The sequence below is a fragment of the Lagenorhynchus albirostris genome, chromosome 4 (genome assembly GCF_949774975.1).
Source record: "Lagenorhynchus albirostris chromosome 4, mLagAlb1.1, whole genome shotgun sequence".
Lineage (NCBI taxonomy): Eukaryota > Metazoa > Chordata > Mammalia > Artiodactyla > Delphinidae > Lagenorhynchus > Lagenorhynchus albirostris.
Window position 1 is genome coordinate 73,704,187 of NC_083098.1, and position 17,849 is coordinate 73,722,035.

At 35.6% G+C, this 17,849-nt stretch overlaps 1 protein-coding gene across 1 annotated transcript in view; it reads left to right on the forward strand.

Annotated features, from left to right (window-relative positions):
- Nucleotides 1–17,849, forward strand: part of PDCL2 (phosducin like 2) — a 47,544-nt gene that overhangs the window by 13,134 nt on the left and 16,561 nt on the right. The window contains exons 2-3 of the mRNA XM_060147275.1: nucleotides 2,418–2,538; nucleotides 3,126–3,216. Coding sequence (XP_060003258.1) covers nucleotides 2,418–2,538; nucleotides 3,126–3,216 — 212 coding nt within the window. The remainder of the gene's footprint in view (nucleotides 1–2,417; nucleotides 2,539–3,125; nucleotides 3,217–17,849) is intronic.

Consider the following 17,849-nt stretch of genomic DNA (forward strand, 5'->3'; position numbering starts at 1 on the left):
ACTTGTAGGATGCAGCTAAATAATTTGTTAAAGGAATATTTGTAGCTTTAAGTGGTTATGATTAGAAAAGAACTCCAATAAAGATGTTAAAATTTTTTTTAATTAAAAAAGGACTCTAAAAATAAAATTCTGTGTGTGCTTGAAAAGAAAGAAAAAGGTTTATAGTTTGATCTAAGCTTCCACCTTAAAGTAGAAAAAAATATGAGCAAAACACAATAGAGAGGCTTCTCTTTTTAAATATTTGTATTATCTGTCAGGAGTTCCCCTTTTTCATTTTTAATACTGGTGATGTCTTCTCACTTCTTTTCTTTATCAGTCTTGGCAAGTGTTTATTTTATTAGTCTTCTTCTAAGACCCAATTTTTGGCCTTGTTAACCCACTCTATTATATATTCAGTTCTTATTTCATTAATTTCTGTTTTCATCTTTATTATTTCCTTCCTTCTACCTTTGGTTTATTTTGATGTTCTTTCCCAGCTTTTTAGGTTGGATGCTTATATATTAATTTGTAAGCCTTTTCCATTTTCTAATATGTTAAATTCAGGGTGTAAAATTCCTTTCATGAACTGCTCTCGTTGCAACCCACATATTTTTGATACGTGGCTTTATGATCATTCAATTCCTAATGCTTTTAAATTTCCATTGTGATTTCTTCTTTGACCCTTTGGTCATTTCGAATTTTTTTTAAATTCCAAATATATGATGATCTCCTAGTTATCATTTTCTTATTGATTTCTGTCTTTGGTCACTATGCTCGAATCTGTGCACCTTTATTCAATTTCTCAGCCTCTTGGCCTCTTTCAGAATTGGTAGTTGATTGAAGGGGAATGGACCCAAACATAGAGCTTCTTTCTCTGGGTCTACTTCTCATCCAGGATTTTCTTACCATAATTCTCTTCACTGCTTTGTTGATTCTTCAGTGCCTTCAAATTAATTCTCATCTATTTTGTCCAGTTTTACTAGCTGTTCTCAGTAAGAGGCTTGATCCAAATTATCTAGTCTGCCATTACCAAGTGCAGAACTCCTGCTGATGGTGACTTAATTGTTTTAAGACATATAGAAAGAATGAAGATCAGAAGATTTTGTGGATAGAGAGACCAGTAAAGACCAGTGTGAATAAAAAACCAAAACTTTGCCCAAAGAATAGGATGAAGAGGAGAAATAAGATGATACTTGTATTAGTTATCCATTGTTACATAACAAATCACCACAAACTTGGTGACTTAAAATAACACATTTATTATCTCAGAGTTTTTATGGGTCAAGGATCCAGGCATTGCTTAGCTGGGCCATCTGCTTCAGAGTCTCCAACAAGGTTGCAATTAAAGTGTCAGCTAGAGCTGGGGTTGAATCTGAAGGTACAACAGAGTACATCTGAAGGATCCCCTTCTAAGTTTATTTACATGGTAGTTGGCAGAATTCAGTTCTTTTGGAGCTATTTGACTGAGGATCTCAGCGTCTAGCTGATTGTTGACTACATTTTCCTTGTCACATAGTTCTCTCCATGGGGGACCTCACAGTATGGCAGCTTGCTTTATCAAAGCCAGCAAGTGTGAGAGAATGCTGGCAAGATGGAAATTACGATCTTATGGAATGAAATCAAAGAAATTATATTCCTTTACCTTTGCCATATTCTACTGATTAGAAGCATACCATGGTTCCCACCCATAATCAAGGAGAGGGGATTATGCAGGATGTGAATACCCGGATGTGGAGCTCATTCAAGGCTATCCTTTACTTTGTTTGCAGCAGTATTTACTCATGTATATAATTAAGTTCTCCTTTTCTCTGAAAAGCTCAGAGAAAAGGGACAGCAGACTAGAAAGACAATATAGTTGATATATGACAGACAGTTTCAGGAAGAGCAGCAAATAAAACATCAAAGCCTAAGTAACATGGAAAACAAGATTAAGTTTCAAAGAAAGAAATTATGGTTAGACAAAAATTGAACTATGAAATGATTCCTAACCTCTTCTAAGATTTAACTTGGGAGTAAGAATTCCATGAAGCTATATAGCTGAAGAGAAGCAAGTCCACCTTGAGGTCTTCAATGCTTATGTAGAAAAAGAAAACAGTATTTTGCATGATGTGAATTGGTTTTGCCTATTATAGTCTTCAGAGAATTTAACGTGACTTAAAAGTTTCTTCATTAACATTTGATATATGTTTTTCAGATTTATTTTTTATTAAACATCTCAGTGTAACTTTGAGGGTAGAGGATGTATTCTTTTTATCAAAGTATGTAGTTGCATTACGGAAATGGGAAATGGGAAAAAAGTAGGCCATTTTGTTCTATTCTTTGAAACTAATTTTCTAGTTTACCTGTAGAGTTCATGAACAATTACATGGTTGGAAATCGATTTTACAGATATTAAAATGCACAACTGTGCTAATAGATTTTTTATTTTTTTTATATAGGATCCAAATGAAGATACAGAATGGAATGACATTTTAAGAGATTTTGGCATTCTTCCTCCAAAAGAAGAGCCAAAAGATGAAATTGAAGAAATGGTTTTACGTTTACAGAAAGAAGCAATGGGTATAGTTGTGCATTTGGTGGGCTGGGTGAAGGGAATAATACAGTTATGACAGTGATCATGTATTTCATGAATTTAGAGGGAGAGATGACATTAGAAATAATTTAAATCCCACCCATACTTTTGAAATTAGGATGCTGACCCCTAAAATTTCTAATTCATGTGTTGAAAGTTACATGCTAGTTAATATCAGAGCTGAAATGCCCTGGTATCTAATCTAGTGAGCTTTTTTTCCCTCTATCATATTTCTCTACCTTGTGATTACTTTCTGTTTTGATCATTCTATATAAAATGTATTATTTGTTAAAGTTTCCAGGTACTTGAGGAAGTCTAAATTTATGAGGTCTAATTGATTTTCACATCTGCTTTTAAATGCAGCCTGGTAGTTCTGTGAACTCTGAGGGAGTAATAGCACTTTAAACAAACCTGAAGCAGTCAGCCACAATATAGTTTATATGCTGGAGAAACTGCAACATTAAAGATATTCTTGATCTCCATTTATCTAATATATTGTTTTTTCTAGACATGTGACTCTAAAGTAAAATTGGCTTTTAAATAACTCAGTTATCTACAACTTATTTTGTTTTAGTTAAACCATACGAAAAGATGACTCTTGCACAGTTGAAGGAAGCTGAAGATGAATTTGATGATGAAGATATGAGAGCTATTGAAATATATAGGTACAGTGATTCATTTGGATAATTTATGAGTTTTTGAATGAAGTATTGTAAGAATGAAACTAAGGAAAAAGTCCTTTTTTGTCTACAGACTGTATTTTACAAAGAACAAAACTAACTTTTAACATTTTAAAATTAACTCACCTTATATAAGATGGATTTTTTTACCTTTTTTGCCTTTGCTTAAATAAAAAACTATTCAGTAATATACAGTAGAACTTCATCAAGTTACATGTGAATAAAGTGGAAAATATCAATAGAAGGCCAATAAAAAGAGGGCCATGGTTTTCCTTCTAGCCTGATGTTTGTCAAGGGTTTCTGTCATTTAATGAATAATTACCAGTCATAAACAAATTCTTTCAGAAATTAGAACAGGTGCCTCGGTTTCCCAACTTATCCTGATACAAATACTTGACAAAGAAATTGCAAAAACAGAATGCTACAGAAAAATATCTCCTATAAATATAGGTACGAAAAATTTTGACAAAATATTAGCAAATTAAGTCCAGCAATTTAAAAGAAGAAGAATACATTCCAATCAAGTGGGATTGGTCCCAGGAATACAAGGTTGTTTTCACACGAAAAAAAATCAGTGAATTGTGTTAGAAGCAGCAATACTCTGGTAGCAATGAACACACCTAGAATTCAGCTCTTGATTCACAATACTATTTTCCAATAAAAGGAACCAGTGATTCTTTTTTTTTTTAAGATCTTTATTGCAGTATAATTGCTTTACAATGGTGTGTTCCTTTCTGCTTTATAACAAAGTGAATCAGCTATACATATACATATATCCCCATATCCCCTTCCTCTTGCATCTCCCTCCCACCCTCCCTATCCCACCCCTCTAGGTGGTCACAAAGCACCGAGCTGATCTCCCTGTGCTATGCTGCTGCTTCCCACTAGCTGTCTATTTTACATTTGGTAGTATATATAAGTCCATGCCAGTCTCTCACTTTGTCCCAGCTTACCCTTCCCCCTCCCTGTGTCCTCAAGTTCATTCTCTACGTCTGCGTCTTTATTCCTGTCCTGCCCCTAGGTTCTTCAGAACCTTTTTTATTTTTTAGACTTCATATATATGTGTTAGCATATGGTATTTGTTTTCCTGTTTATGACTTACTTCACTTTGTATAACAGACTCTAGGTCCATCCACCTTAACTACAAATAACTCAATTTCGTTTCTTTTTATGGCCGAGTAATATTCCATTGTATATATGTGCCATATCTTCTTTATCCATTCATCTGTCATTGGACACTTAGGTTGCTTCCATATCCTGGCTATTGTAAATAGTGCTGCAATGAACATTGTGATACATGATTCTTTCTGAATTATGGTTTTCTCACGGTATATGCCCAGTAGTGGGATTGCTGGGTCGTATGGTAGTTTTTAGTTTTCTAAGGAACCTTAGTTTCTTAGAAAAGGAATCTTAGTTCCTTTAGTTCTGTTTTTAGTTTTCTAAGGAACCTCCATACTGTTCTCCATAGTGGCTGTATCCATTTACATTCCCACCAGCAGTGCAAGAGGGTTCCCTTTTCTCCACACCCTCTCCAGCATTTATTGTTTGTAGATTTTTTAATGATGGCCATTCTGACTGGTGTGAGGTGATACCTCATTGTAGTTTTTATTTGCATTTCTCTAATGATTAGTGATGTTAAGCATCCTTTCATGTGTTTGTTGGCAATCTATATATCTTCTTTGGAGAAATGTCTATTTAGGTCTTCTGCCATTTTTGGATTAGATTGTTTGTTTTTTTGATATTCAGCTGCATGAGCTGCTTGTAAATTTTGGAGATTAATCCTTTGGCAGTTGCTTCATTTGCAAATATTTTCTCCCATTCTGAGGGTTGTCTTTTGGTCTTGTTTATGGTTTCCTTTGCTGTGCAAAAACTTTGAAGTTTTATTAGGTGCCATTTGTTTATTTTTGTTTTTATTTCCATTTCTCTAGGAGGTGGGTCAAAAAGGATCTTGCTGTGATTTATGTCATAGAGTGTTCTGTCTATGTTTTCCTTTAAGAGTTTGATAGTGTCTGGCCTTACATTTAGATCTTTAATCCATTTTGAGTTTATTTTTGTGTATGGTGTTAGGGAATGTTCTAATTTCATTCTTTTACATGTAGTTCTCCAGTTTTCCCAGCACCACTTATTGAAGAGACTGTCTTTTCTCCATTATATATTCTTGCCTCCTTTATCACAGATAAGGTGACCATATGTGCATGCGTTTGTCTCTGGGCTTTCTATCCTGTTCCATTGATCTATATTTGTTTTTGTGCCAGTACCATACTGTCTCGATTACTATAGGTTTGTAGTATAGTCTGAAGTCAGGGAGCCTGATTGCTCCAGCTCTGTCTTTCTTTCTCAAGATTTCTTGGCTATTCGGGGTCTTTTGTGTTTCCATATAAACTGTAAAATTTTTTGTTCTAGTTCTGTGAAAAATGCCATTGGTAGTTTGATAGGGATTGCATTGAATCTGTAGATTGCTTTGGGTAGTATAGTCATTTTCACAGTGTTGATTCTTCCAATCCAAGAACATGGTATATCTCTCCATCTGTTGGTATCATCTTTAATTTCTTTCATCAGTGTCTCATAGTTTTCTGCATACAGGTCTTTTGTCTCCTTAGCCTAGCTATTTTGTTGCAATGGTAAATGGGAGTGTTTCCTAAACTTCTCTTTCAGATTTTTCATCATTAGTATATAGGAATACAGGAGATTTCTGTGCAATCGTTTTGTATGCTACTACTTTACCAAATTCATTGATTATCTGTAGTAGTTTTCTTGTAGCATCTTTAGGATTCTCACTGTATAGTATCATGTCATCTGCAAACAGTGACAGCTTTACTTCTTCTTCTCTGATTTGGATTCCTTTTATTTCCTTTTCTTCTCTGATTGCTGTGGCTAAAACTTCCAAAACTATGTTGAATAATAGTGGTGAGAGTGGACAACCGTATCCTGTTCCTGATCTTAGTGGAAAAGGTTTCAGTTTTCACCACTGAGAATGATGTTGGCTGTGGGTTTGTCATATATGGCCTTCATTATGTTGAGGTAAGTTTTTCCTCTATGCCTACTTTCTGGAGGGTTTTTATCATAAATGGGTATTGAATTTTGTCAAAAGCTTTGTCTGCATCTCTTGAGAAGATCATATGGTTTTTCTCCTTCAGTTTGTTATTATGGTTTGTCACATTGATTGATTTGCATATATTGAAAAATCCTTGCATTCCTGCGTAAACCCCACTTGATAATGGTGTATGATCCTTTTAATGTGCTGTTGGATTCTGTTTGCTAGTATTTTGTTGAGGATTTTTGCATCTATGTTCATCAGTGATATTGGCCTGTAGTTTTCTTTCTTCGTGACATCTTTGTCTGGTTTTGGTATCAGGGTGATGGTGGCCTCGTAGAATGAGTTTGGGAGTGTTCCTCCCCCTGCTGTATTTTGGAAGAGTTTGAGAAGGTTTGGTGTTAGCTCTTCTCTAAATGTTTGATAGAATTCACCTGTGAAGCCATCTGGTCCTGGGCTTTTGTTTGTTGGAAGATTTTTAATCACAGTCTCAATTTCAGTTCTTGTGATTGGTCTGCTTATATTTTCTATTTCTTCCTGATTCAGTCTTGGAAGGTTGTGCTTTTCTAAGAATTTGTGCATTTCTTCCAGGTTGTCCATTTTATTTGTATATTGTTGCTTGTAGTAATCACTCATGGTCCTTTGTATTTCTGCAGTGTCAGTTGTTACTTCTCCTTTTTCATTTCTAATTCTATTGATTTGAGTCTTCTCCCTTTTTTTCTTGATGAGTCTTGCTAATGGTTTATCAATTTTGTTTATCTTCTCAAAGAACCAGCTTTTAGTTTTATTGATCTTTGCTATTGTTTCCTTCATTTTTTTTCATTTATTTCTGATTTGATCTTTATGATTTCTTTCCTTCTGCTAACTTTGGGGGTTTTTTGTTTTTTTTTCTCTAATTGCTCTAGGTGTAAGGTTAAGCTGTTTATTTGAGATGTTTCTTGTTTCTTGAGGTAGGATTGTATTGCTATAAACTTCCCTCTTTAGAACTGCATTTGCTGCATCCCATAGGTTTTGGTTCATCATGTTTTCATTGTCATTTGTTTGTAGGTATTTTTTGATTTCTTCAGTGATCTCTTGGTTATTAAGTAGTGTATTGTTTAGCCTCCATGTGTTTGTACTTTTGACAGATTTTTTCCTGTAATTGATAACCTAGTCTCATAGAGTTGTGGTCAGAAAAGATACTTGATATGATTTCAATTTTCTTAAATTTACCAAGGCTTGATTTGTGACCCAAGATATGATCTGTCCTGGAGAATATTCCTCGAGCACTTGAAAAGAAAGTGTATTCTGTTGTTTTTGGATGGAATATCCTATAAATATCAATTAAGTCCATCTTGTTTAATGTATCATTTAAAGCTTGTGTTTCCTTATTTATTTTCATTTTGGATGATCTGTCCATTGGTGAAAGTGGGGTGTTAAAGCCCCCTACTATGATTGAGTTACTGTTGATTTCCCCTTTTTATGGCTGTTAGCATTTGCCTTATGTGTTGAGGTGCTCCTATGTTGGGTGCATAAATATGTACAATTGTTATATCTTCTTCTTGGATTGATATCTTGATCCATCGTGTAGTGTCCGTCTTTGTCTCTTGTAATAGTCTTTATGTTAACGTCTATTTTGTCTGATACAAGGATTGCTACTCCAGCTTTCTTTTGATTTCCATTTGTGTGGAATATCTTTTTCCATCCCCTCACTTTTAGTCTGTATGTGTCTCTAGGTCTGAGGTGGGTCTCTTGTAGACAGCATATATACAGGTCTTGTTTTTGTTTCCATTCAGTGAGCCTGTGTCTTTTGGTTGGAGCATTTAATCCATTCATGTTTAAGGTAATTATCGATATGTATGTTCCTATTACCATTTTCTTAATTGTTTTGGGTTTGTTATTGTAGGTCTTTTCCCTCTCTTGTGTTTCATGCCTAGAGAAATTCCTTTAGCAGTTGTTGTAAACCTGGTTTGGTGGTGCTGAACTCTCTCAGCTTTTGCTTGTCTGTAAAGGTTTTAATTTCTCCATCAAATCTGAATGAGATTCTTGCTGGGTAGAGTAATCTTGGTTGTAGGTTTTTCTCTTTCATCACTTTAAATATGTCCTGCCACTCCCTTCTGGCTTACAGAGTTTCTGCTGAAAGATCAGCTGTTAACCTTATGGGGATTCCCTTTTGTGTTATTTGTTGTTTTTCCCTTGCTGCTTTTAATATTTTTCCTTGTATTTAATTTTTGATAGTTTGATTAATATGTGTCTTGGTGTGTTTCTCCTTGGATTTATCCTGTATGGGACTCTCTGTGCTTCCTGGACTTGATTATTTCCTTTCCCGTATTAGGGAAGTTTTCAACTATAATCTCTTCAAATATTTTCTCAGTCCCTTTCTTTTTCTCTTCTTCTTCTGGGACCCCTATAATTCGAATATTGGTGCATTTAATGTTGTCCCAGAGGTCTCTGAGACTGTCCTCATTTCTTTTCATTCTTTTTTCTTTATTATGCGCTGTGGTAGTTTTTTCCACTATTTTATCTTCCTGGTTACTTATCCATTCTTCTACCTCACTTATTCTGCTATTGATTCCTTCTATAGAATTTTTAATTTCATTTATTGTGTTATTCATCATTGTTTGTTTGCTTTTTAATTCTTCTAGTTCCTTGTTAAACATTTCATGTAATTTCTCCATTCTGTTTCCAAGATTTTGGATCATCTTTACTGTCATTACTCTGAATTCTTTTTCAGGTAGACTGCCTATTTCCTCTTCATTTGTTTGGTCTAGTGGGTTTTTAACCTTGCTCCTTCATCTGCTGTGTGTTTCTCTGTCTTCTCACCTTGCTTAACTTACTGTGTTTGGGGTCTCCTTTTCGCAGGCTGCAGGTTCATAGTTCCCATTGTTTTTGGTGTCTGCCCCCAGTGGCTAAGGTTGGTTCAGTGAGTTGGGTAGTCTTCCTGGTGGAGGGGACTGGTGCCTGTGTTCTGGTGGATGAGCCTGGATCTTGTCTTTCTGATGGGCAGGACCATGTCCGGTGTTGTGTTTGGGGTGTCTGTGACCTTAACATGATTTTAGGCAGCCTCTCTGCTAATGGATGGGGTGTCTTCCTGTCTTGCTAGTTGTTTGGCATAACGTATCCAGCACTGTAGCTTGTTGGTCTTTGAGTGAAGCTGGGTCTTAGCATTGAGATGGAGATCTCTGGGAGAGCTTTTGCCATTTGATATTATGTGGAGCCAGGAGGTCTCTGGTGGACCAATGTCCTGAACTTGGCTGTCTCACCTCAGAGGCACAGGCCTGACACTCTGCCGGAGCACCAAGACCCTTTCAGCCACGTGGCCAGGTATGTGGGGAGTTTCTTGCCTTTTGGGAAGTCTGAGGTCTTCTGCTAGCTTTCAGTAGGTGTTCTGTAGGAGTTGTTCCACATGTAGATGTATTTCTGATGTATTTGTGAGGAGGAAAGTGATCTCCACGTCTTACTCCTCCGCCATCTTGAAGGTCTCCTCCGGAACCAGTGATTCTTAATGTATTGCTTTATTCAACAGTGTGAGTTGAGAAAGAACAGTATGAGTCTGGGGCACTTTGTAGTATCAGAAAGTTAAGGCAGTGCTAAAAACTTTTTTCAAGGCACAGGAGCCATACTGAAAGATCTCAGATTGGCCAGAGTTGGAACAACTTGAACAACAAAATTAATTACTATAATATTGAATTATAAAATAAGTAATAAAATAATTATCCTTGAGTCCTTATCCTATAGTGACATAGATAAGTAAATGAGTACATGAACAAATTTAGAGGAAGTAACAGTTCTTCCTCACTGAAGAATTCCAATTAATAAGTGTAGACAGAATGAGGGAAATAGAAAGATCATCATTAAAACACCATAGTAATAATCCTCCATGGGCAAGATCTGCTGCTAGATGCTAAAATGAGTGGGTGAAAGTTTAAATAGAAACCCAAATTTGAGGGATTTTCCAAAAATGACTGGCCAAGTGGACAGCAGGAAAGGTGAAGTAGAAAGCTCCAAGAATCCATCTGTCCACCTAGGTAGCAATTGTACTGGCAGAAACGGTCTGAAATTATGGCTTTGGAACTCTGGAGTGTATTTGAACGCTTGTAGCTTACAGCATAAAGCTTGGCTGGTAAATTTCAGTTAGTATTGGTTGATTTCAGTTCTGGGTGTAGTAACAGCTATCCATCCCTCACCCCCCAGCCCCATGGCAGGCAGCTGTTTCAACAGCATCTTGTGTTTCTTGCTGGAGCCAGGTTAGGCAATAAGGACTTTGTCCTGAAATATCAGGATTCTGTGATCTGATTGCAGATTGCTGCTCTGAATGTAGAGGTACAGACCCAGAGACTGGCATTCATTGTGTCAACCCTCACTGGCTCAAGTGGCTTCCAGGAGATTTTAAGGAGCCACTTCTGGTTTCTTTTTTTTTAACATTCAAAAACAACCATATATATGGGGGAATGTAGAAAGCCTTGGGAAAGTTGAAGGCTCAGAAAAGACCTGAGAAGACCTTATGCTTTCACCTGAGGCTGATCCTGGCACAGACACACCCAATGTAAAAACACAAAAACAAAAACATGGGTTGTAAGAAGAATCTGATTTCTAGAGTTACCAATTGAATAAAATATTCAGTTTTCAATAACAACAAAAAAATCAGGTGTAAAAAGAAACAGGAAAGTATGGCCCAGACAAAGGAACAAAATAAATCAATACAAAATATACCTGAGGTAGCCAAACTGTCAGACTTACTAGACAAAGACTTTAAGACAACTTAGTTAAAGGTGCTCAAAGAGCTAAAGGAAGACATGGACAAAGACAGGAGAACATAATATGAACAAAATGAGAATAACAATAAAGAGATTGGAATTATAAAAAGGAACCAAAAGGACATTCTGAAACTAAAAAGTACAATAATTGAATTGAAATATACACTAAAGGGCTTCAAAAGCAGATATGAACCAGCAGAAAATAGAGAAAATTTGAAGATAGGACGATTGAAAGTATTGAATCTGAGAATAAAGAAGAGAGAACAGAGCCTAACTGGCCTTGTGGTGCACTACTAGGTGAACTAGAATATATGGTATGGGAGTCCCAGCAGAGGAAAAGAGAAAGAAAGGGGCACAAATCATATTTGTAGAAATAATGGCTGAAAACTCCCCAAATTTGACAAAAGGCATAAATCTACAAATCCAAGGTTCTCAATGGACTCCAAGTAGGATAAACTCAGAGACCCACACAAAGACACATCCCTTAAAAAGACTATCAGCCAATTTCTCCTCAGAAATCTTAGAGGCTGCAAGAGGAATAAAAAACACCTGTCAGTCAAGAATTCCATATTTGGCAAAACTATGCTACAAGGATAAAGGAGAAATTGAGACATTCCTAGATAAAATCTAAGTGAGTTTGTTACTACAGCAAGTCCCCTACTTATGAACGAGTTCCATTCTGAGAGCACATTCATAAGTCTAATTTGTTCATAAGTCCAACAAAGGTAGCCTAGGTACCCAAATAATACAATTGGCTATATAGTACTGTACTGTAATAGGTTTATAAACCTTTCACACAAAACATAAAAAACAAACACAAAAAATAAAGGAAACATTTTTAATGTTAACCTTGGAAAGTACAGTAGTATAGAACAACAGCTGGCACTTCTTAGCAGTACCAGCTACATCACTGCTGCTTTTTCGCTTGTTTCTGGACATCCTGGGCTTGAAATAAAGATACTGTACTACTGTACTGTATACAGTACTGTACAGTAAAGTACCAAAAGTACAACCACTTGTAGAGGATGCATGCCTGTGACAATGTACACAAGACACATGAACTAACTTACGTGATTGGACATGCAAATGCACGTTCGCATCTTTTAAAGTTTGCAACTTGAAGGTTCGTATGTCGGGGACTTACTGTACTAGAATTCCCCTAAAAATTAGCTAAAGGAGTCTGTCAGCCTGAAATTAAAGGGCACTAGACAGTAACTCAAAACCATACGAAGAATAAATATCATAGGTAAAGGTAACTGTATAAGTAAATATAAAAGCCAATATTACTGTATTTTTGGTTTTTAACTCCCTTTTTTCTATATGATTTAAAAGGCAAGTTTATAAAACAATAATTATAAATCAGTGTTAATGGACACAGTATATAACAATGTAGTCTGTAACAATAATGAGATAAAGAGGGAGGGATGAAGATGTATAAGAGCAGAGTGTTTGTATGCTATTGAAGCTAAGTTGGCATTATTCACAGTAGGTTATTGTAAGATATTAATTTTAATCCTTAAGGTAATCACTAAGAAATAACTAAAAGCATACAGAAAAGGAAAGAGAAAGGAAATCAAAATGGTATACCACAATACAAAAATACAAAAAGAAGCAATGATGGAAGAATTGAAGAACAAAAAGCATGTAAGATATAGAAATACAGAAAATAGCTAAATGGCAGAAGTAAGTCCTTCCTTTTCAGTAATTACTTTGTTGTGTCAGTCCCAGCCTATCAGTAGTGATGCTATTGGCTAGGAATGCCTGAGGCACTCACCTCCTGTATTACTCATAGCTGTGATTGGACCGGTTCCTGTGGTTTGTATTATGACTGTAGGATGCACTTCAGCAAGAAACTTTGAGAGAACTCCGAGGAACAAGATTTATTCCTCAGAAATCCTGAAGAACACACAGCATGCCTGAGGGCCACTCAGCCAGGTCTGGTGGAGGGGTGGGAGTGGGACCTGGGTCTGTGCCTTTATTAGAGTCCATTGATGGGGTATCTAGGTTTCACGGGTTGACTCTTTATTGGCTAATGTAGAGCATAAGAGCTGGAATTAGAGCACAGGAAGGGAGAAGAGGGGTCACTCAAGTGGTCAGTTATCTAGGTTACCCAGGGCTCTCTGAAAGAAAGACTTTCATGGGTGGGAGCAGCCTAATTCCTTATCTGGTTGTTTTGCTAGTAGCTGTGTCATACAGTTGGCAGTATGGTTTTCAAGATGGATGTCTTTTGAAATAGGTGCCTCAGTAATCAAAAGCTTAATGTCAGGCACTTACATTACATACTTTAAATGTATATGGATTTTAAATTAATCCAAGTAGTCTAAAATTAAAGGCATAATGAATAAAAAGAAACACATCCAGATCCTGGAAACTAAGCAATCTTGAGAAAGAACAATGTTGGAAGACCAATACTTCCTGTTTTCAAAACTTACTACAAAGCAACAGTAATCAAAACAGTGTTATAGTGACATAAGGATAGACATACAGACCAGAGGAATAGAATAGAGAGACCAGAAGGAAACTCTCTCATAAATAGTCAAATGATTTTTCAACACGGTGTCAAGAACATTCAATGGGGAAAGGAAAATCTTTTCTACCAAGGGTGCTAGGAAAACTGGATATCCACATGCATAAGAATAAAGTAGGACTCCTACCTCATATCATATATAAAGATTAACTCAAAATGGATCAAAGACCCAAATGTAAGAACTAAAACCATAAAACTGTTCAAACAAAACACAGGGGAAAATGTCCATGCCATTGGATTTGGAAATGATTTCTCAGATGACACCAAAAATAACAAAAGGCAACAAAAAGGAAAAAATAGATAAATTTGACTTCATCAAAATTTAAAATATTTGTGCATCAAAGGACACTATCAAGAAAGTGAAAAGACAACCCACAGAATGGGAGAAAATATTTGCAAATTAGATATATGATAAGGAATTACTAACAAGAATATATAAAGAACTCATAAAACTCAACAACAAAAAAACAAATAATTAAAAAACATGCAAAGGACTTGAATAGACATTTCTCCAAAGAAGGTATACAAATGGAAAATAAGCACATGAAAAGATGCTTAATATCATTAGTTATTAAGCAAATGCAAATCAAAACCACAGTGAGTTTCCATTTCACTCCCACCAGGGTGGTTATAATAAAGAAGACAGAAAAATAACAAAAGTGTTGGTGAACAGGTGGAGAATTTTGAACCACCATACATTGCTGGTGGGAATGTAAAATGGTGCAGTCTGGAATTTCTTCAAATATTAAACATAGAATTACCATGATCCAGCAATTCCACTCCTAGATATGTACACCCAAGAGAATCAAAAACACAAAACGTGTACATGAATGTTCATAGCAGCAGCATTCACAGTAGCCAAAAAGTACAAAGAAACTTACTGTCCATCAACTGGTGAGTGGATAAACAAAATATGGTGTATTCATATGATGGAAAATTATTCAGCCATGTAAAGAAATGATGAACTGGTACATGCTACAACAGGACTGAACCTTGTAAATGTTATGCTAAGGAAAGAAGCCAGTGACAAAAGGTCACATTTTATATGATTCTACTTATATGAAATATTCAGAATAGGAAAATTTATAGAGACAGAAAGCAGATTATTAATTTCCAGGGCCTGGGATGGGGGGATAGGGAATAACTACAAATGGATATGGGGTTTCTTTTAGTACAGTAAAACTATTCTGGAACTAGATAGTGGTAATGGATGCACAGCTTTGTGACTATTTTAAAAATCACTGAGTTATACACTATAAATCGTTGAATTTTATTGTATATGAATTATGTTACAATTTAAAACTAAAGATTTTGGAGGAACTGGAATTCTCATAATATGATAACTTTGGGAAATAGTTCGGCAATTTGTTCTAAAGTTATATATGCATTTAACACATAACCTATCAGTTAAATTCCTGGATATTTACTTGAGAGAATTGAAGGTATATGTCAATACAAAGACTTGTACATGAATATTCATAATAGCCAGAAACTGGAAACAACCCAAAAGTCCATCAACATGATAAATGAATGCAAGATGAATGAATAAACAAACTGTAGTGTATTCATGAAAGGGAATACTACTCTGTAAGAAAGTAAGCAAACTACTGATACACACAAACTTTGGTGAAATTTGAAAACATTATATGGAATTAAAGAAGCCAGACACAGGAGAGTATCTGATACATGATCATATACATCATTTTTAAAATGAAAAAATAGTTTCCAAAATTGATACAATAAGAGAGAGAAAAGCATAATTAAGAAGATAACCTGCTTCCTAAAATTTATTGTATAGCTGATTTTTCTCTACTTTTCAAGGCACAGATAATCCCTATGTTTTTATTAAGATGAAAAGCTTACTAATAAATTGCATATGACATTGTTACATTTATTGATAATATAATCTTACTGTCACAATCAGACAAGGCTAGTACAGACGGGAAATAATAGACTCATGGATCTTAAGTTGGTTAGTCAAAATAATCACCTAGCTTTACTACTAAAAATTTTGATTTCTTGTGTGAATTGATTTCATGATAATATAATAAGCTAAATTCAGACCATGGGAAAGTTTGGACAAGCAATCTAGTGTCCGTCAACAAAGAAATTTCTAGGGGAAAAATAGATGGAAAAGAATCTATGTATTAAATGAGATTTAAGAGATATAATAACCACTCTATAAATCTAATTTGGATTCCCATTTGAATAAACAAACTTTAAAAATGGGGCCAGAACTTAATGCTACTGAACTGTACACTTAAAAATGGTTAACATGGTAAATTTTATGTTATGGATATTTTGTAACAATTAAATAAAAATTTTAAGTGGATAAAATAGGATTATTTGAACAATATCTGAATATATTAAGGAATTACCATTGTTTTAGATATGATTATGCCATGTGAATTAAAAATTTTAAAGTATCCTCGTCTTTTAGAGATATATAATGAAATATTTACAGATGAAATGACATGATGTCTTATATTTGCTTCAAAATAGCCCTTGAAATGGGGAGTTAGTGGGGGTTGAGATGAAAGAGAATTGGCCATAGAAATTATTGATGGAAGATGCACACATCTGGGGTCGCTTTACTACTGTAAGTGTTAATGACCATCCATAATATGAAGTTAAAAATACACATTCCTGAGACCAGTACCAAGAGGTAATATTCAGTAACTTTGGGTTGAGTCTCAGGAATATGCCCGTCTGTGGAACCTGCCATTCCCAAGTAATTCTCATGTGGGATGTCCACATGCCTCAACTTGATAAATACTGCCTTAGATTAATCTCACTTTTGAAACATAGATGCAAAAGTCTTAAATGAAATATTAGCAAATAAAACAGTGTATTAAAATAATCATATATAGTGAATAATTAGGGTTTATTCAGGGAATGCAAGGATCGTTCAATAATCACAAATCTATTGATACAGTCACGTCAGCAGAATTTATTAAGATAATGCTAGCTGCTGTAACAAACAAGTGCAAAATCTTAGTGGTTTCACACAAGAAAGTTCCTTACTCACAGAGGATGCATGTTTTACAAGCTTCTTCTGAGCAGCTCTTCTCCAGGTGATGACTAGGGACCTGGGCTCTTTTTTTTTTTTTAATTGGAGTATAATTGCCGTACAATGTTGTGTTACTTTCTGCTGTACAGTGAAAAGAATCAGCTATATGTATACATATATCCCCTCCCCCTTGGACCTCCCTCCCACCCCCCCACCCCGTCCCACCCATCTAGGTCATCACAGAGCACAGAGCTGAGCTCTCTGGGCTCTACCGCATGTTCCCACTAGCTATCTGTTTTACACGTGGTAGTGTATTTATGTCAAACCTAATCTCCCAATTCATCCCACCATCCCCTTCCCCCACTGTGTCCACAAGTCCATTCTCTACGTCTGCGTCTCTATTCCTGCTCTGCCAATAAGTTCATCTGTACCATTTTTCTAGATTCCACATATATGTGTTAATATACGATATTTGTTTTTCTCTTTCTGACTTCACTCTATATGACAGACTCTAGGCCCATCCACATCTCTACAAGTGACCCAATTTCGTTCCTTTTTATGGCTGAGTAATATTCCATTGTATATATGTACCACATCTTCCTTATCCATTCATCTGTTGATGGACATTTAGATTGTTTCCATGTCCTGGCTAATGTAAATAGTGCTGCAATGAACATTTCATTAGGGGCTTCATCATCTCAGAATCCTTAACATCCAGGCTTGTGGACCAGGAAGACAGTATGAAAGATGGGATGGGACATTTCAGAAATAAGTCCTAGAAATGTACATATCATTTTCACACATGTTCCACTGGACGTAATCCAGTCTCATGGCCCTAATCTAACTGCCAAGGATGCTGGCAAATATAGTCTTCCTGTGAGTCCTGGAAGAGGAAGCTATACTGATGAGCACCCAAACAGTCTCTGCCACAGAGATTAAAGAGATATTACACACAGAATTTCTTTCCCTTGCATATTCCACATCAGAAGTACAACTCTAATTCTGGTCACCAAATTCTAGTATTATTTCAGTATCTCTGCTCTCACTTTGGATCTAAGGAAAAAGGAACCTGTAGCCTTTTAAAATTTTACTTATTGTTAAGAAGAGAAAATTCTGTAGTAGTCTTGATAGTGCTGATTTAAAGCAAATCCCTCATTTAAAGCCAAAACAAAAGAGCAATGACAAAAGAAAACCTTTAAGACTTTTTTATAAAGCAGTTTTAGGTTCACAGCAAAATTGATGGAAGGTATAGATTTCTAATATACCTCCTGCCCCACACATAACATAACGTCCCCCATTGTCAATATTCCC